This window comes from Rhinolophus sinicus, chromosome 15 (assembly GCF_057876585.1).
Source record: "Rhinolophus sinicus isolate RSI-liver-muscle chromosome 15, RSI-T2T, whole genome shotgun sequence".
Lineage (NCBI taxonomy): Eukaryota > Metazoa > Chordata > Mammalia > Chiroptera > Rhinolophidae > Rhinolophus > Rhinolophus sinicus.
The window spans coordinates 48,428,343-48,449,129 of record NC_142515.1 but is presented as its reverse complement, the minus strand read 5'-3'; the positions used below and the strand labels follow the sequence as shown (position 1 = coordinate 48,449,129).

The following is a 20,787-nucleotide window of genomic DNA, read 5'->3' as shown; positions in this document are numbered from 1 at the left end:
GGTGTGGGGGTCAGAGGGCCTTCCTGGCTAAGCTCTGGAGTGACTGGGCCACACCAAGGCCACAGACAGGCTGCTTTTCCCCCAGGGGAACTACATGGCCAGGGTTGCTCTATATGCCCTGGTAATCCTGAGGGCAGCCCCCTAGGCTAGGCTCACATGGCCCACACTGGGGCCAGGTAGGAAGGGCTCTGCCCAGTGGGCAGCAGGAATTAGCTGCCAGACGGAAGGCCAGGGTAAGGCTCGGTCAGCTGGGAGCTCGAGAGGAGGCCTGAAAGGAAGATGGGGAGACTACCGATGGTCAGTGCAGCCTGGTTCCTGCCCGTGGAAGCATGGGCGGGGAGGCAGCATGACCCCCTCACTCCATTTACATAACTCTGTGGTGCAGCTACAGCCTCACAGATCTTGACAAACCTTGCGGAGGAGGAAGACAGAGGAACCTCAGACACAGACAGAGGCCCACAAGAGAAGGGGTTCACCCCAGGCCTCTCAGCTCACGGAAGACTGAACTTCAGTCTTGGGCTCCTAGTCTAGTGCTGTTTTCACTCCACCAGACCCCTTTCTAAATAAGGATGTGGAGTATGGAATAGAAAGCAGGGTGCACAAGGGACAGAAGCAAGCAGAGTCAAGAATAGCAAGTCCTTCCTCCGCTGCCCGTGACCGTGAAAGGGCTTTGCAGTCAGCCACTCACCCAAACAGGGCAGATACTTAAGTGGGTGAGTACGGGCCAGTGACAGCAACGCTGAGCTGTGGGCTGGGGTCTCAACTCAGCTGTCGGAGGCCCCCCAGGGAGGGGGGCCTCCCACCCATACCAGGGGCCCTCACCTCTTTCCGGATGGCCAGCTCTAAGCTCTCTGCCTGGACCCCAGGTCCAAGGCCCTGCAGGTTCTCGTGAAGGTTCTGCTTGTCTCGAGGGGTGCAGGGCACAAAGTCCTCCTCAGCACGCAGAAACAGCACAGGCTCCTCCCGCACACAGAAGACGACGCACTCCTGCCGGGAGCCCGAGGAGGACGGAAGCCATGACCACTACGGGCGTGGGCTCCCACTCCACTACCCCCCTCTGGGCCTTGGAGCAGGCCATTGGCCCTCCTCAAGGGCCTATCACCCCACCCTGACCCTGCAGCCTGACTCCCCCAAGAAGCAGAGCTCAGCCCGAATGCCACCTGCTCCTCACCCTCCCTCCTCTCAGGGCCAACGTCCGTCATCTGAATCTTGCGGTGTTAATTCCCGCTTTGTAGTAACATTATCAATACATCTTTTCTCCCTTCATGGACTAGAGGTTCCTCACAGGTAGAATCATATCCTGGTCATTGTTATAGCCCCATAATTCCTAGCACGGAGCCCTGGATAAATCAAGTGCTTGAAAAACATCAGCTGAAGAGATGAATGCCCACTGCCACGATGTAATCAATCATTCATTCACTGTGTACCATCCAGAGGGAGATAAGTAGACAGACCCCACGCTGGAGGAACCTGCAGTCAAGCTGGGAAAATGGGATCTCCACACAGCTAACACCCCCACCCCACTCTGGTTCATTCAAAGACTCTCCCTCTTAACCCCAGGTCAAATCGGATACTGGGAGCCCGCAATGAGTCTGACATCACAGTGGACCCTTAGCCTCTGTCCTGGAGACACTCAAAACCCCACTGCCATAGCAGGCAGGAGAGAAGCATCACTAAAAGCAGGCAGTTGGAGTCCAGGTGTCTGGGTTTGGGTCCTGGGACACCACTCATGAGCTGTGTCACTTATCCTCTCTGGGCCTCGGTTTCCTCCTCTATAAAATGGGAAAATAACTGCCCCACCGTCATAGGGTGGGTATGAGGCTAGTTACATTAGTTGTGATCATCAGCCTGAGACTCTCGTTATGACCTGGCCCCTCTTCTCACCCAGTCACCCTCCCCACTTCCTCTGAGGTTGTGAGTAGGGTGTATGAAGGACTTCTGATCTTGGGGCTCCCTGTCTACACAGGACAATGCAATAAACATTCGCCCAGAATTCCCCAACCATGCTGACCACAATGACCACCATGGGATTCAAGGCCTGGTGGGGCCTGGTTGCCAGCCGCCCTCCCTGTCACACAGCCAGACGCCTCCAGAGCCTCTGAAGTCATCCCTCCTGGGACCCCCTGCCCCCAGATCTAAGGGTCTCGCCCCTGCCTCAGAAGTGACCGTGCTTACCTTGTGTCCGTCCTTCTGGAGTTTTTGGAGGACTTGCCTGAAACCCGAGAGGCTGGGCTGCCCCATGCCAAACACGGTGAGCCCACCCCGCACCTGCCGGAAGTTGGGGGCCCCACAGCTCCGCACAGTTCCCAGCACGTCCATCTTCTCAGCAACATCCCGTACCAGGAAGTAGCGTCCCTGGCAGTGGGAAAGCCACAGAGGGTCACTCAGAGGACTCAGGTGGGGCTCTGTCCCAGGTCCCAGGGAACAGGGAGCAGGGAGATGGGGTGGGAGCAGGAAGATGAGACATGGTCCTCAAGTTCTCTGTAGGCTCACAGAAAAAAAATAGATAAAATACGTGACCATCTGTGATCTTGGGAATGGTGTCACAGAATGCAGGAAAAGGAAAGACAACTCCTCCCGAGTGGGAATCTGAGAAGGCTTCATGTAGGAGGTGGCATCTGAGCCAGGCCTTGAAGAAGAAGAGCAGGGAGAGGCACTCCAGGGACAGGAAACTGAAGCTGGCTGTGGGGTGGATTCACAGCTCTCTGGGGGAAGGACAAAGGTCCCTCACCCCCAGAGGAAGTGCATGGAGAACAGGCCCGAATCGGGAGTTATAGCTAGGCCAGCAGGAATCAACTAGAGAAGACTGTGCTACCCCTTCTTAGGGCCCTACAGACGAGTAGGTCTCTTCTGTCTCCAGCCGGGGTGAACGGATGCCATGACTACAGAGAGAGAAAAACACTATTCGGGGATCAGGAGAGAGCCGGGGAACCAAAGGTGTTCACTCTTGGGGAAAAAAGAACCCTGAAGTCATCTTGTCCACCCCGCTGCCTCCGTTGGGACCACACAGACATTGCTGGCAGACAAATGGGACCAGTTCTTCCAGATGCCAGAAATTCCCAGCTATTCTTTCAGCAAATACAGGTTAATCGTCAATTATTCATTCATCGTTCATTCATTTACTATTTCCTGAGCACCTACATTGCACCCAAGCACTGCTCTGGAGCCTAGGGCTACAGCAGTGAGCAACATAGATGAAAAGTCATCTGTCCTTGTGGACTTTACTTTCTAGGGGATATTTAAGGTAATAAATAAATAAAATAGGGATGGGGTGTAGGTAGGCTGGGGCCAGACAGGGGATGGACGGAGAGAGAAGAGCAGGAGCTCCACAGGGCAGGAGGAAAGGGCCCCAGGAAACCGGGGGTGAGAGTAAGTGGGACGAGGACACCAAAGGTTGGGGTGAGACCGTGAAACAAAGGCTACGGAGAGTAGGGAAAGCCAGAAGAGGTAAGGGGGAGAACTGTGATGAAGGAGGACAGGAGGGGAGAGGTCTGACCTCACCTGCACCAGGTAGTGCTCAGGGGTGGTGTCCGAGAGCCGGCCCAGCGTGTAATGGGCCTTGAGCAGCTCATCGTGGATCTGAAACTCCTCTTTGCAGTTGTACCTGCCAGGGGCAGAAAGAGACCAAGTCAGGCACCCTCCAGACCAGACCCCACATCAGGGCCACCCACTCCCACCCGTGTGGCTACCGATTTGTGGCAGAGACTGCCCCTTGTACCCCAATATCCACTCTCCCCTTCGTCAGCAACAGAACCCTGGAATTGGGACTGAGCCATTCAACTGAAGATTACATTTCCCAGCCTCCCTTTTCACTAGTATGGTCATGGGATTCCGTTCTGGCCAAGGGGATGTGAGGAAGAGTGATGTGTGCAACTTCTTGGCTATTCCCTGTAAAGGAAGGTGTGTGCCTTCTACTCTTCCTTCTCTCCCTGGCTGACATCCAGAAGTGATGGCAGGAAGTAGATGTTGATGATGGTGGGGTAACAAGAGAAGAGGAGCCTGGCTGATGACCACGGAGCAGCCACTCCAAACTGGTGCACTTCCTGAACTTTTAGGGGAGAGAAGCTTCTGTCTTGTGTAAGGTCTTCCATGTAGGGGTTACTTTGGTCCTGGATGGTCCCTCCATCAGATTGTCTCTGAGAGCAACCTCCGCACGGACAATCGCACAGCAGAGTGAGGTGGCGCAGACACAGGCTTTGGGACTGTGTGACCTGGCCATGGCCCACCTCCCCTTGGTAACTCCACGCTGTTGGAGTTACTCTCTCTATATATAGCCCTGTGTCCAGGGATTCCCACCTCCTAGGGCTGCCGTGAGAGTCCAATGCATTAATGAATGTAAGCACTTAACCCAGTGTCTTGGGCAAAGTTAGCGCTTACCAATAAAATTATTACTAGGAGTAGTCTTACCTCCATACAAAACCTTTTCAAACAAAACCCACGGGTACAAATCCAGGTTTCTGCAGATGCTACACCAGGGGGAGGTCTGTGCACTCAAGACACAAAAGCTTCTGTGCTGATTTTAACAATGAGTAAGACACAGCCTCCCAGAGCTTATGATCTGGTGTCTGATCCTCTTTGCAAAAGAACTGCCTCTAGGAAAGGCAGGGTGGTGGGATGGGTGGGGCAGGGAGCAGTCGCTGAGGAGACAAGAGACCTGGGTTCCCACTGCCAGATCTGCCTCCATCTCACTGCATGGTGAGGGAATCTCTCTACCTCCCCAAAACTCAGTTTCTGTATTTAGGTCAGCTTTTGCCTCTGATCAGGAGTCAGGAAACCTTTTATGTCAAGGACCAGACAGTAAATATTTGAGGCTTTGTGGGTCATACCGTCTGTTACAACTACTCGACTCTGCAGTTTAAGTGTTACGCACCCACAGATAATATGTAAGTGAATGGGACTGGCAGTGTTCCAATAAAACTTTATTGCCAAAAACAGAGGCCGGGCTGGATTTGCCCCACAGGATACAGTTTGCCAACCCCTGTGTTGGATGCTCTTTAAGGTCCCTTCCACCTCAAACATGCTACCACCCAAGGGGAACTGCACTCACGGTGGCTCCAGGAGGCAAGCACAGTACCTTAATGGTGGATTTTTACAGCAAGCCATGACTTTCCTGAGCCACACCACTTAGTTAACTATTCTGAACATCATCCCCACATGTCCTGAGAAGGAAACTGAGGCCCAGAGAGGGAAGAGACTTGCCCAAGGTCCCAGAGCAAGGCCCAGGACACCTGTCTCCAATACTGCCCTCAAGGCCCAAACCTAGTTTTATCATCCCTAATAGAGAGACTACATATCAAGTCTCTTTTATATAACATCTCCTTTCCTCCCCTCATCATGAACCCAGGAATGTATTATGATTATAATTTTCCTGTCAGGTCCCAAAGCCAACAGGCTGGATTTATCATTCCCACCCTCAGGTTTCCTTACGCAGAAGGCCCCATCTGCTAGTTCTCTGCCAAACTTCTATGCGTGGAATATATTTCATGCTTAACTCATTGTGTCCTATTTCCTGTGTCCTGAAGGGGCCCAGCGGCAGGGGGGCAGGGGAGCAGGGGAGCACGGTCGACAGATTCAATGTAAGACAAGGCTTCCCGACTCCCCAGGAGACGGATCCAATGCCCCTTCCATCTTCCCGGCCTCAGGCTCCCCAGTATCCGCTCCTTCACTGGGCCCCACAGGACAGACAGGGTTACAGGGACCCTTCCTGACCCTCTTCTTCTGGACGCACACAGTGTGTCCAGGTCTCTCTCAAAATACGGTGCCAAAACAAACCCCCAGTCTCCTCCGGAAATGTCCCTGAAGGACCTAATTAGGACAGTTGACCACCAGCTTCTAGCTTTTTCAGCCCAAGGCCCTTTAATGGCCTGGTGTTAACCTCAGTTTCCAACCATGATTACTAGTTGTAGAAAAAAAAATGAGTCTAAATTTTATGCATCTAAGTATATAAACTCTCTTTGAAAATGTTCAGCCAAAAATTATTTTCCAAAGAGTGTCTCCGCAGCCACTCCTCCCTCTCCACGCTCCCTGGCACTATGGACACAGTCAGTAACATAAGCTAAGAGACCCACGACAGAGTCTCTGCCACCCGCTTGCTGTGTGACTCCAGAAAAACAGCCTCTCTGGGCCTCAGTGTCTTCTCATCTATGAAAACGGTTTGTAGGGTTACATTCAGTGCTGTACGCCACCACCCCTGCAGGCAGCTCCCCCAACCATGTCTTCCAGGGACATGGTCACGTTACCCTGACACTCACGTGATCACAACGGGAGCCACCTTGTTGGGGATGATGGACTTGGCCTTACTGTTGTGCAAGCCCGTGGTCTGGAAGGAATGGACGCTGAGCGAGTGCCGCCCGTCCATCGTGCCGCCGCTCTGGAGTCCCTCGAAGGGGGCACTGGCTGAGACCGTCTGCTGGGCTGTGCTGGCCGTTGTACCCATAGTCAGCCAGCAGCCTCACGATCAAAGACCTGTTGGGTGACAGGGTGTGTGGTCAGGGGAGGGGTGAGGAAAGCCAGGGCAGGAAGGGACCTAGTCCACCCCTCTCACCCACCGTATGTACAGACACAAAGTCAGAGGCCCAGAGAGGGCCAGCTCACCCTGTAGCTGGAGACAGAGGGTAGGGGTGCCACCTACCAAATGTTTGCCAAGTGCTTGCTGTGTGCTTGGCCCTCTCCAGGAGCTTTGGGGGTTATGGACATAGAGAGACATAAAGATGCACCCCCAACCCCACAGAGTACTCTTCTGGCAAAAATAAGACAGTGAGGAAGGGGTTACTGAGGGCTCCTGGTGACTGGGTCGGGCCACATGGAGGCCAGGTCTTCCAGACTAGAAGTGGGAGACCTGCGGGAGAACCAGGGGCAGGTGCAGAGAGAAGTCAGGCTTGGACATAGAGGGTCTGGATGGGAACGGGATGCAGGAGGACATTCTAGCGATGAATGTCACAAAATTAGGCCAGGGAAGTCCAGACTGGGTGAGCTCTCAGCAAATCAAGGGTCCCCTGAAAGCACCAGGCCCCTGAACTTGACAATCAACAATATCAACGTCAACGTCATCAATCAACAGGCAAAGCTTCTGCTCCACATGAGGCCTGTCGGGCATCCTTACGGAGAGTTCTCTCCTAGGGAGACACGGAAGGATATGTGCAAAAATGGGCTACAAGGGGCCGGCCCGGTGGCTCAGGCGGTTAGAGCTCCATGCTCCTAACTCCGAAGGCTGCTGGTTCGATTCCCACATGGGCCAGTGGGCTCTCAACCACAAGGTTGCCAGTTCAATTCCTCAACTCCCGCAAGGGATGGTGGGCAGCGCCTCCTGCAACTAAGATTGAACACGGCACCTTGAGCTGAGCTGCCGCTGAGCTGCCACTGAGCTCCCGGATGGCTCAGTTGGTTGGAGTGCGTCCTCTCAACCACAAGGTTGCCGGTTCGACTCCCGCAAGGAATGGCGGGCTGTGCCCCCTGCAACTAGCAACGGCAACTGGACCTGAAGCTGAGCTGCGCCCTCCACAACTAAGACTGAAAGGACAAAAACTTGAAGCTGAACAGAACCCTCCACAACTAAGATCGAAAGGACAACAACTTGACTTGGAAAAAAAAGTCCTGAAGTACACACTGTTCCCTAATAAAGTCCTGTTCCCCTTCCCCAATAAAATCTTTAAAAAAAAAAAAATGGGCTACAAGGGCAGTGTTGTTTCTAATAAAACACTGGAAACAACCTCCAGCCAATAACGGGGGATTTGTTGACTAAATTATAGGACCTATCTAAGGTGGAATGTTAAATGGCCATTAAAAATGTCATATTGACCGATGTGGACCAACATCTCGGAAACAGGTCTGGAAAGAGCAGGTAGCCAGGCAAGTTCAGGCCCCAGTACCATTTCAATTCCTGAAATCGCATCAGGAGAAAAGTCTGGCAGCACTCCAAGATGCTAACATGAGTTATCTCCAAGTGATGAGCTTACAGGTAACTTCACTTTCTCCTTTGTGCTTCTCTGCATTTTCTGATTTTTCTTCTCTGAACATTGAGTTAAAGCTTATTTAAAACAAATAAAAGAATGGCTGGGGGAGCGGGCTGGGAGACCTGGTAAGAGCTCCTACAGAACGTGGGGAGGATTGGCTCTGGGGTCCAGACATGGGAGACAGAACTTTCTGAGAGCCCAGCAACCGCTGGATCCCCATGGCAGGATCAGGAAGGGGACGGACCAACGTGCCCTGCCAACCCCCCACCCCGCCTGCACCCTGCGATGCGTCCACCTGCAGAAGTCCAGGGACAAGCACAGCAGTCCTTAGACCACAGCAACTCCCCTGGCTGCCTTCAGCTAGTACGGGCTGCTCTGCGTGCACGCACGGGGCCGATCTGCTCCAACCATCCACTCTCCCCACGCAGCGGCGGCCCTCTCATAACCCGCAGCAACACCTCAGGAAGTGGATGGAGTCAGGGGCTCAGCAGGTCAGTCTGAAGGCTGAGCTCACTGTGCCTTCTCCCCCCAGACCCCAAGTCAACCTTCCTGGTCCCAAGTCGGGAGCTCCCCAGGCCCCACCCCCATGGCTGTGTACTCGGGCTCCCCTCCCCAGAGCCACCTAGACAGAATGAGGAACGTCATGCTGTGCCTCCCAGAACCTTCCCAAGCCACCAGCCGTCCCTCTCTCACTCCAGCCTGGAAAGGGCCCCCTTCTCTCCCTCCCGCCCAGACTTGTCATTCTTGAAAACTCCCAGAAGCTGCATGACAGTTTTGTTAACAAGCACACCTTGTGTTTATAAGCCTCTCCACACCCTGTCCAATTTCTCTCTCTCACTTTTTTTTGGGGGGAGGAGGAGGGGCGGGGTGTCAAAGGTGGAGGGAATGAGCCTCTGTTCCTAAAAACAGAAACACAGGTGGCTCACAGAGGGTGAAGGGCTCCAGAGGAGACCCTCAGCTGGCCGACAGCAGAGCCAGGACCTTCTCTCCAGTTCTCGCCACTTCTCCTGCCATGGCAGACCCCCAATATAGTTCACCAAAGTCTCCCAGACCCCTCTCAGCAGTCTGGGCCAAGGAGGCACGGGTGAGAACAGCCTCCTCCAAGAACACGGGTGCCTGTCTCGAAGGAGGGCAAGACAGAGGACACAGCTGGCTACCACCGCCTGCTCCCACTGGGCTGGGCTGAGCCCCACACCTCTATCCCTCCCCCCCTGCCTCCCCCACAGCTCCAACTGTGGCCCTCATCCCCCACAGGTCCACAGCTCCACAGGCAATGACAGGCCGCAGCCAGTCTCTCTAAGGGCAGCCGGGAGACAACACAAACGTGCACGGCTGCTGTTCACAGGAGTGGGGGAAGCACCGTGTCTCTTGAAAGCTGACCTGCCTCCATAATGTCTAGAGGAGGGTGAAACCCTAGGCTTCTCACTCGGCAATTCTCCCCCTGAAACCTCTCCCGACCCTACCTAGCACAGGTGCCTTCCTCCTGCTGGCCATATGCTGTGGGGCCTTAGGTAACTTCCTTCCCCTCTCTGGGTCTCAGTGTCCCCAACCATAACATGACAGTGATGGATGGGATGGTCTGAAAGCCCCTTCCAACTTCAAATGTATCCAGCTCTTAAGACTGGCAGTCCTAGTGGTCACCCCACTGCTGTCCTACGACCAGGGACAGTGGTTAGCAAGGGCAGGGGTGTTGGTGGGGGCCCTAGTGCTCGAACCTCTGCCGGGGGGAGAGTGGGGAGGGTGGATTAGGATGAGACCAGACTAAGGGGTCTCATGAGCCTGGGTGGTTTGTAAACAATTACACCTATAGTTTCCTAACTTCTAACTAAAAGCAAGCCTTTCCTTCCATCACAAGTGGAGCACAGCTCATGAAGTTGCAGAGCCTAAGACGTGGTCACCACAGAGCTCACAGCTGTTTCACATGCCACCTCAGTGGTGTAGGTATCTGGAACGTGGCCTGTACCCATCACGCCTTTCAAATCACAGCTATTATCAGACCCAGGTTCCCTGCCCACAGACCTGGGGTGAAATGACTGGCCAACTTACAGCAATTCTGTGCCTGGTGGTCTCGGGCCCCCCACAGCGGGATCCCAGGTTCTCACAACTGAGTTTAACTCAAAAAGCACAGAGAATGTTGGTCATCCTGGAGAGAAGCGCACCCTCACCTTAAGAAAAGCACCCTCACCTTAAGAAAAGCGGGGTTCTCAGCATGTGGGACCATCAAAGCAAGCACAGTCGCCTGGGCATGTGCCAGCTTAATGTCCCCCTCCAAGCTGAGCAACAGCAGCCTCGTTTTCAAAAAATAAAATTAAACTTTAATTTACCTACTGGATTATCGTGTTAATGCAATGACAACGAAGGATGTGTGTTACTACATCACCAATTTGTTGTTAGTATTTTGATAGCTCTCTCAATAAAATTGACTTCCTCTGTAATCCCACATATTTTATTTTATGCATTTAAAAACGTGTTGAGAAGAGGACCATGAGTGTCTGCCACATTGCTAGAGAGGCTCTTGACAAATTTAAAACAAAAAAAGAGGAACCCCTACTTTAAGGGAAGAATATTGCCCACCAAACACAGGCCCTCCTCCACTTTCTCCTTGGCATCTGTTTATTAACATTTCAAAGCACCTACTAAGCACCAGGTACCACACAGGGCGCTTTCCCTTACATGGTCCCCCAACAACCCTGTAAGGCTGAGGTTTTACATTGTCCATTTTCAGATGAGGACAGCCGACCGTCAGTAAGTGGCAACCGCTGATTACTCCTCCTCGCTTTCCCTGCTCGCTTCCTGCACTCAACACTCCTTTCAAACCTCTTCATGCTGACCCTGGCAGCAGCGGCGCCCCCCACACACACACTTTCCCCTCCCCCCAGCATCTGTACGACCCCCATTCAGGGTCCTTAGGGACCCTCTCCGCTCCACTCTCTGCCAAAACACCCCAGACCTAAAGAGGCAGAGAGACACATTGTTTCTCATGGAGAGATGGAGAACTCCCGGCTCCATTTCACCCTCGGTGCCAGCCACAGCCTCCTGTGGGCTGCAGCAATAATGGCACATGAGAAAGTCTCACACACATACGTGCTATCCTCCCACCTCTGGGAAAACACATGGCAGTCAGTTCTGAGAGAAAATAAACTGCCCTGGGGAATCCTTGACAGATAGGTAACCTTGTTTCCCCAAGAAGAATCCAACTCTCGTTTAATCCTGACCAAAAAAAAGAGGTGCCAACTCTTACAACTCAATATCAACTCAATATCAAGTTTACAAAGGAAACAAATTTTTTTTAAATGGGCAAAAGATGTGAAGGTACATCTGGCTACCAAATAAGCATATAAAAAGATATTCAGCATCACTGGTCAACAGGGAAATGCACTAGAACGACAAATTTTCAAAGACTGACAAGCCCAGGCATTGGTGAGAACGTGGGAGAACTGAAACTCGGTGGCATGGCTGCTGCAATGCAAGACGGCACAGCCCTTTGGAACGCAGCTTTGCCATTTCTTAAAACTTTAAGCATACACTTACCACATGACCTAGCAATTCCACTCTCAGGTCACTGCCAAAGAGAAAATATGTCCAGAGGAAGGCTTGTATACAGCGCCATTATCCATAATCGCCAACAACTGAAATCAACTCATATGTCCATCACAGGTGACAGGTGAACAAATGTGACACGTCCATACGATAAAAAGGAATAACTACTGATACACACAATGACATGGATGAACCTTAACAATATCACACTAAGAGAAACAGCCAGGCCCCAAAGACTTCAAATTGTATAGCCCCCTTTCTATGACATCTTAGAAAAGACAAAACTACAGGGGCAGACAGCAGCTCAGTGGTTGTCAGGGGCCAGGGGGGAGGCAGCATCGACCACACCAGGGCTCAAGGACATCTTCTAGGGGTTGGAACTGCTCCATATAGTGAATGTGGTGGTTACACAACTTTATACACTTGCCAACACTGACCAAACTGTACACTTAAAATGGGTCAATTTTACTGTATGAAATCTGCCTCAATAAATCTGTTAAAAACAAGAGATGTTCCCCTGTCCCGTGTCCCACAGTGTGCTTGCCCCTCTAGTCACACCTTCATACCCAGCTCCACAACTCACCCGCAGTGTGACCTCGGCCCAACTACCTCTCTGGGTCTCAGTTGCCTCATCTGTGAAATGGGGCCAGGAGTCGTAACTCCCTCGTGCGGCTGTTGTGAAAAGTTAAATCATATAATGTATGTCAAGTCCTCAGAATAGGGCCTGATCAGTGAGTGCTCAGTGAAAGTCGGCTGTTGCTGGATGGCTCGGTTGGTTACAGCGTGAGCTCTGAGAAATAGAGTTGCCGATTCGATTCCCACATGGGATGGGGGGGGCTGCGCCCCCTGCAACTAAGACTGAAAAACAGCGACTAGACTTGGAGCTGAGCTGCACCCTCCACAACTAGATTGAAGGACAACGACTTAGAGCTGATGGACCCTGGAGAAACACACTGTTCCCCAATATTGCCCCCCCCAAAAAAAGTCGGCTGTTGCTAGGCTGTGGCAGTGGTGGGGGCACTGATCTGACAGTGGAGCTGGGCTGGGAAATGCACTCATCACCAACCACACGTGGCTATGGAGCCCTTGAGGTGCACCTGGTCCATATTGGGATGTGCTGCATAAAATACACCCTGGATTTCAAAGACTTAGCACCAACGAAGTCAAATATCTCATTAACATTTCACTATGTGGATGATACATGTCAAAACAATATCTTGATAAATTGGGTTAAATACTATGTATTAAAATTAAGTTCATCTATTTGTTTTTAATGTGGCTATTTAAAATGACACCTGTGGCTCATGTTATATTTCTACTGGACAGCGTTGCTGAGTCTCAAGCCCTCCATGGTCCTCGAGTGCAGCCCTCAATCAGCTCGGGGTCCTCAGAATTGAGCCCAGTGCCTGCTGTAGGTAAGAACCTAATAACTATCTGTCCGAGGCATGAGGAAACCCGGGAAGCCAGTGCCAGCATGCCCATTTAACAGACAGAAAAGTGGGGACTCCCACGTCCTCGCACCTATCAGGGGACACAGTGGTTCCGACTCTCTGTGAAACATACTGGCTGGTTCCCATCTCAACCACGAACTAGTGGCGTGATTTTGGGTGCATGGCTTAATTTCTCTGAGTCTCAGTTTCCCCAACTATTGACTGGGGACCATAAGCGGACCTCCCTAATTGGTCTGCATGATAATGAAATAAGTGACTGTGTGTGTAAAGCAACACCAGCCCAAGCTGACACACAGTGAGACCAGGACCAGGGGTCTCGCCCCAACACCGCCCATAAAGGAACAGCCTTACGGATAATGGACTGTTTCCCTGGCTCTCATCCCGGGAAAACGGCAGGGCAGACGGGGCTTGGCCACAGCAGCTGCCTGGCTCTGATAACACACAATTACAAGTCTCCCCGTTTCGCTCTGTCCAGTGATCCACTTAAGGCTTCCATCTGCCCCTGGCCTTAATCAAGAACAAGGAATGAGCAAATCCCCTCCACAACCTGCCCATTGGAGAACAGGTCTGCACTGACCACGGGCCACCAGCCCCTGACTGCACAAACTCCAGTTGTTTCTCTCCGTCCCTCGTCCCCCACATAATCTACCCTTCACAGCACAGCCAGAAGGATCTTTTAAAACCCTAAATCACACCATTGGCCCTGCTTCCTTGTCTCCTCTTCTGTAAAGTAGGGCTCATTAACCCTGTTCGCCTCCCCTCAGGATTGCTGTCAATAGCAAAGACAGAAACACCACAAAGACACCAAAAAAACCAGGCTGTAAGAATAGAATGATCATGGGAACACGATGGCAGTAGGCAGAGGGCACTCGGGCAGAGGACAGGTCGTTCCTTCCCTCGCCCTGTAACAGGCAAACCCCTCGCCCTAGAGCAGCCCCCCCATCTCTGCCTCACCCCCTGCCCTTGCCATGGCGCTCCAGCCACTGGCCATGTCCTCCGCCCCCTTCCAACACCCCAGGCCCACGCCTCTCACGAAGGCTCCAAATTCACCACCCTTGAGTGCCTGGGACATGTTCTGCTTGCCCACGTGACCCTTCTCAGAGAGGCCCCTCCGAGCCCCTCCACGCCGACTCTTATGAGCCCCTTTTCTTTCTTAATCAACTCATTGATGGGATTATGTGTGTAGCATCCATCTTCCCAACTCCCTAAGAGCAGGACGGTGCCTGACTTGTCCACACAGGAACCCCTGCCCCAGAACAACACCTAGTGGCCAGTAGATGCTCAGGAAATATTCATGGGATGAACAGATGACCAACCTGAGGGCATCTGCAGTTTTCAGGACTCACAGAGGAGCGAGTGTCCTACACCAAGGAACAGGTCTCAGCCCTCCGGAGGAGGATATGGGGAAAGCTGCTCCCACCTCACACTCCTCTCACCCGGACTGCCCTCCTCCCCTACCCTCCTACATTCTACCCACCCTTGGAGGTTAAAGCCCAGTTCCTCCAGGAAGCCCTCCCTGACTACACCCCCACCCCACCCCCACCTCTCAACTCCCATGGCCCATTGTGCATCACAAAATGGGACACTCCATTCCTTTCCACTGCACGCTGTTCCCGGCAGGGGCCACCCTGTATCCTTCCTGGCTGTCAGCTGCCTGGCTCAGAGGAGGAGCTACACACATAACTGCTGATGGAACCCACCGGCTCCATCGCTTTACCTCCCCACCCTGCCTGACTCCTTGTTGACTGGACCAAGGACAGCATGCAATAAGTAGGCACAAAAGATGGGAAAATGTTTAAACAGGGACTTATTCCTGAGGGGGTGACTGAGTGTTGTATGTAGTTTCTTTTTTGCTTATCCATCGCTTCTAAATTCCCTACCATGAACACGATTACTTTGGGAATGTTTAAAACAAAAAGTTATTTGTAATCGTTTCAAAGTTGGACAAAGGTGGCAGCTCCTCACCCAGGGAATCCCTATGCCCTCACCCCAAAAGCCCCGTGCCTCTCCATCTCTGTGCCTTTGTCCCCAGCCCTCCGCCTGAGTGCCCTCTGCCTAGGGTCACTCTGTTCCCGTGATAAGCACTCCATTCATACAGCTTGATGGGAGTTTTTGTATCTTTGGGCTTTTTCTGTCTTTGCTACTGACAACCACCCTCGAGGGAGGTGAGACAGGGTTTATGATGCCCCACTTCACAGAAGAGGAAACAGCTAGCCAATGATGTGAATTTGCCCAGGCTACGTGGCTCAGGAGAGGCACAGTCCTGCTTTCTGCCAAGTGATCCATCACCTCATGTGTCCTGAGGACACCCAGAACTGCCCCTTCCCAACCTCTGCCCCTCAGCCTCTTTCTCTTTCAAACTGGGATGAGATCAATTTAAAACAATAAAGCCGTCTGGAGTCTGGGATTGCAGGCAACCTTCACCTGCTAAATTATATGTTTCTGAAATGTTTTTATTTTTTCTAAATGGAAAAAAAAAGTTTGAGTTAAAAACAGAAGGTGGAGGAATGTTTGGAAATGCTGCCACATGTTTAGCAGTGAGGCTGCCACTGGGGGTTGACCTTGAGTCCCGGGTCTCAGCCCACAAACAATGGGGAGACTTTGAAGGTCCGAGTTCTGACAGGGCATGTATGTCATCATTGTCACACATTGAGATGACACCTCAAGGTGGACTTGGAGCCGGGAGTAGACAAAGGCGGGCAGGGTAACTGGGTGGCCAGCTGAGGAGCCATGGTAATTGGGGGCCAGCACATGGTAGCAGCAGGGTGGGAGGGGGATCACACAGCAGATGGGACCCCTGAGCTGAGAGGAGCTGCAGATGCAGGGGCCAGCCCTGCCCTTGGTGAGGGGTCAACAAACCTCCTCTCAGCTCCCCTGACAGGTGGAGGGCAGCCAGCAAAGACCTCAGCACTTGTCACCATATGCTCTGCCATGGGCCTGGAAGCACCTGGTATTTGGGACCCTAAGGAAGGAAAAGGGCACCCCCAGTTGCCTGCGTCCAGGCCTGGAGAGCCCTCCACCTCTGGAGCTCTCCACGTGGGTCAGTTCTGCCTGATAGAAAGCTCTGTCTATATGGGAACTTGGGTTGGGGAGGGGAGAAAAGTCTATAACAAACATTTTGAGAACAAGTGGGAAAATCTGACTATGGATTGTCAGTTGGATAAATAAGTTAACTTCCTTGAGGATGATGACATTGTGGGTATGGGGAGAATTTCCTTATTCTTGAGGCTGAAGTGTTTAGAGGCAAAGCATCTTGCTGTCTATGACTTTCATATGGGAGAGAGAGAGAGAGAGAGAGAGAGAGAGAGAGAGAGAGAGAGAGAGAGAGAGAGAGAGAGGTTGGGGGAGGCAAATGGAACAAATTTAGCAACTGGTAAGAACTGACACGCGTTCACTGTACTCTTGTTGCAACTTTTCTGCAGGCTTGATATTTTTCAAAATAAAAAACTGGGGCTAAAAACATTTTTAAAATAAAAATTTTAAAAACTGTTTGAAGCTTTCTTAGGAGAAGCTAGTGTTCCACATATTTCCCTGGTCTCTGCCTTAAAGGAAGACTCAGAGAATGCACCTCATCTGGAGGAAGAAACTCTGTAAGCCACAGGCCAGAAGGGGTCACTATGCGAGTGGCTTGATCCTTGTAATTTTTATCTTTTCCAACCTAATTAGCCGCCAGGACTTAAAAATCAGGTGGTGATGCCCCTGGGGGGGTCCCAGCCGTTCTCGGGGGCCCTCCCTACCTCAGGAGGGTGCTCCTACTTTAATCCTTGTCTTGGGGCACTCTGTCCACGTGTCCTCCATGTCATAGCACCTGTGGTCCTTCATTTTCCCAAGTCTTTGAGTCCCCCAGCCTCCTGGCCACTCTCCTGTGAGTGAACTTGTCCTGTCTGTCGTCAGGCCCCAGCAGTCCAGACACAGGCCACATGTTCTGACCCTGAGGGAGGTTGGCCTGCCTCCCTTATTCTGATCACGGCCATTGGGCTGACTCTTAACCCCTCGAAAGCCTTACTGCTCCCTATTCTTGTGCTGAGACACGGCTTTCTGGTCCTAAGGCAGGACTGACCTCCCGGCCCCGCCCCGCCCCGCCCCAGAAATCTCCCTGGGTCAGGACCTACAGTCCCTGAAGCGCGGGCCCGTGGCTCATCCTGGGAGCATCCTCAGGTTTGGGCAAAATGCCCAGCATGCTTCATCCCCCCTCCCTCCGTGCCATCTGTATTAAACAAACCAGGTGAGGAACAGGGACAGCTGGCTGAGCTCATGGCTGCCCAGGTCCAAGACTACACTCCCCGTCTTCCTTGCAGCTACCTGGGGCCGTGTGACTAATTCTAGCTAATGGAATATATGGGCAGTGTCACATGGCAAGTGCAGAACCCTTGCTATGAGCCGCCTCTCCTCCCTTCCTCCAGCCTGCTGCCTGGGACAGAGTCATGACTGAATGTTTGCCTGCGTCTTGAACCAAGAGCACGTGAAGCCACACCACACCCCAGGAATGGTACAGCTCAAGCTCCCCCAGGAATCCATGGAGCAGACCCACCAACCAGGCACAGACTACAAAGCTCTCGACTTGGACAGGACGTACCGTGTTGCCCCGAAAATAAGACCTCGCTGGACCATCAGCTCTAATACGTCTTTTAGAGCAAAAATTAATATAAGTCCCGGTATTATATTGTACTGTATTATATTATATTATATTATATTATATTATATTATATTATATTATATTATATTACATTACATTACATTATATTATATTGTATTATATATTATATAAGACCGGGTCTTATATTAAAATAAGACCAGTCTTATATTAATTTTTGCTCCAAAAGACGCATTAGCGCTGATGGTCTGGCTAGGTCTTATTTTTGGGGAAACACGGTAGAAATAAACTTCCATCTTATGTAAACCACTGTTGCTTGGCTTTTCCTATTACCCGCAGCCAAATCTAATCCTGACTAATGTGCGCTGTTATTTTTAGGTTTGACCCTCAATGAACACGTGCCACATGGCAACAGGACAGAACTTACTTCTTTCCTCTCTGGTGGGAGAATGTCGAGCTTCCCTGCTGGTGAAAGTCAGGTTGCACTGTCGGCTGGCGGTTCCATGCTCAGGCCAAGCAACCCCAGAGCCCGCGAGCCCAGCCATGCTGGGCCATGGGGGTTCACAGAATGCAGAAAACATGGCCTCCAGCTACCAGGGCCTGCGGGGTAGCTGAGGAGGCGCACACGGGTGACAATCAGAGCACCATCAATTGTAGACGGTGTGATGCCACAGCTTTCCCCGAGTCAGCTGCAGAGATTTAGAAAGTTCCAAGTTGCTAAATGTTTACTTCATGCAATAGACAGAGGCTTGGCCTCCACAGCTTCAAAAAGGCAGACAGAGACTATAAGAGTCTCTCCATCTAGAGTTTCTGTGTCCCTCTCGGGACCTTTCTGAGCAGGAGAACTCCCTAGAACACAAGAAGGTATCATCTGGGTAGGAGGTGCTCTGGTTCTATCAGGGGAAGAGCAGGAAGAGGGGAGGGTAAAAATCCCCAGGGAAGGCACCCGTTAACTCTGGGAAGGGCAGCCATTCCGTTCCTCAAAAAGCCTGAAGCTCCTGTCCTCCACCAGGTTCCAGGCAGCCTGGGCTTGAGGGTAGAGGGAGGACGGAATGCTCGGGGAGGACCCCGGGGAGAACAGAGTTAAGAGCACCTGGACAGGCTCACCTGCTCAGCTCCTTGGGCATCTCAAGGTCAGCAGTATCCTAGTCTCTTGAGACCCCACTCTCTGGCACTCTCAGGGCCCTGGCACTCTCCTGACTGCTTCCAAGGACTTTGCCCCAAAGGGCCAGTGGGATCTTATGTTTGAACCCACTTCCTCCTCTAGCAATTTCACAGGGACCTGAAGCATCATTTGAAGGATCTGGGAAGAACCATGACCTAATTCTGGGGTCTGTCCTCATCCCTTTCAGGCCTGTGGCTTCCAGTCGAGAGTCCCTTCCCATCCTCATCATCCCTCAATCTTTTATGAAAGCACAATGCGTAAAACAGCCAGAAGCAGAGCTGCTGTGCTGGCTGCCAGCTCCGGAAGGGGGTTGCAGAGCCTCCTGCCCCCAGACCTCTCCTAGGGAGGAGGAGCTCCATCCAGAGCGGCTGGCCAGAGCCCCGTACGGCTTGGCCCTTCCGGGATATATCCAGCCCTTCCCTGCCCCCATGCCTCTGTCCTCCCTGCCCACAACCAGGAATGCCATGCCCACCTTCACCCCTTCACCTCATCCATAACACCCAGTGGAAATGCTTCCTCCCCCTCCAAGCCTTCCAGCACGCAGGCTGTGCCCCTCATGACCCTGGTCTTGAGCCTGCTGGCCTGGCATTGGGTAAGCACACGCCTCACCTCCTCCGGACCCACACAGGGTTGACCCCACAATAATTATAGGTTCCCAATGTCATTTTGCTAAATGATTTTCACATTCACTAACTCATTTCAGTTTCAGAAAAAGCCTATGAGAAAGGCAGAGGCACAGGCTATTATACCATTTAGCAGATGAAAAAACTGAGGCTCAGAGAGTTCACTATATGACATAACGACAGAGCCAGGTCTCTGGTTTCACAACCCAGGCTCTTTCTATTGCATCATCCAGCCATCATTCTGCCATTTCTCCTGAAGCCACCCTCACTTTCCCAATAGACACTGGGAAGCTTAAGCCAGGGACCTGGCAGAAGGCAGAGAACAAACCGGACCCAGAGAAGAGTGGCCCTTCCAGGGCCACAGCCTCTCACACACCCCTGGCAGCCAGATGCCTGGGGTAGGTAACAATGGAGTTAAAAATAGGGCAGGAGGCTGAGTGACCAGCTGCAGGAAACATCTGCTTTGGCTGCAGAACAAACACGGAGGAAGTCACCATGCTGCAGGATTCCCTACTTATGGGGCCAGGGGAGATCTGGGGATTAGGGGATGTGTTCATACAATTTTCAGGTCTATACCCAGGGCAGGGGCTCAGACCAGCCCCCCATCTGCCCTGGGCCTTGTTCTCTAACTCCCAACACACACACACACACACACACACACACACACACACACACACACTCACACACACAGTACAGAGTCTAAGTCCCCCTTGGGTACCAACAAGTATCTTAGAGTTAGAATCAGAGGTACCTTTGAAACCCTAGTATGTTCCTCTCATTCTATAGAAGAGGAAACTGAGGTCCAGAGTAGGCCAGAGACCTGCCGACAGTCACAGAGACCATGGACAGCAGGGTCAGGACCAGGGGTCTCCCACCCTTCTCCCCTATACCTCCCTGCTCATCTGCTTCACTGAGCATGTCCACCCAGGGCCAAGGAGGACCCTGACCAGGAAGAGCTCTCCTGCTCCAGAGAATGAGGCACACCAAGCAGAGGAGACAGATTTTAGCATAAAAGACTTCATTTAGACTCCAGGAATAACCACACAGCAGTCCATACCTCCCCCCGGCGCCGGCCCAGCCCCCTCTCCAGCCTGCTGGTCCCCATCTCCCACCCTGTGCTCTGAACTCCAGCCAAAGTGAACACCTTATAGTCCCTGGGACAGGCGACATCTCAACAGGCCTTTGCAAATAATTAACAATAACAAAACTAATAATAACGAAGCAGAGGTGCGTCTTACAGGGTCAGGGGTTGAGGGTGGGTGTTCTACAGTCTATACAACACCGAAATCATGCCTTTGAAAATCCTTTCAATGGCCCAAAAGGACAAGGCTGGGTCATCTCTCAGGTGATCCATCTTCATCAGTTTTCCACCAGCAATGAACAGAGGCCGCTCTTCTCCTGCCGAGCAACCGATGAATCTGGGACACACAGACGCCTCATGCTCATCCACCACCACCCCCCA

General features: G+C 52.2%; 1 protein-coding gene across 5 annotated transcripts in view; it reads right to left on the bottom strand.

Annotated features, from left to right (window-relative positions):
- The window catches only part of PALD1 (phosphatase domain containing paladin 1), a 72,949-nt gene that overhangs the window by 31,329 nt on the left and 20,833 nt on the right, over positions 1–20,787 (bottom strand). For all 5 annotated transcript variants that reach the window (XM_074339548.2, XM_074339546.2, XM_074339545.2 and 2 more), the window contains 4 exons: positions 6,252–6,465; positions 3,502–3,604; positions 2,176–2,355; positions 823–987 (listed from right to left, as the gene is read on the bottom strand). In XM_074339548.2, the coding sequence (XP_074195649.2) occupies positions 823–987; positions 2,176–2,355; positions 3,502–3,604; positions 6,252–6,436 (633 nt within the window). In that variant the 5' untranslated portion in view covers positions 6,437–6,465. The remainder of the gene's footprint in view (positions 1–822; positions 988–2,175; positions 2,356–3,501; positions 3,605–6,251; positions 6,466–20,787) is intronic.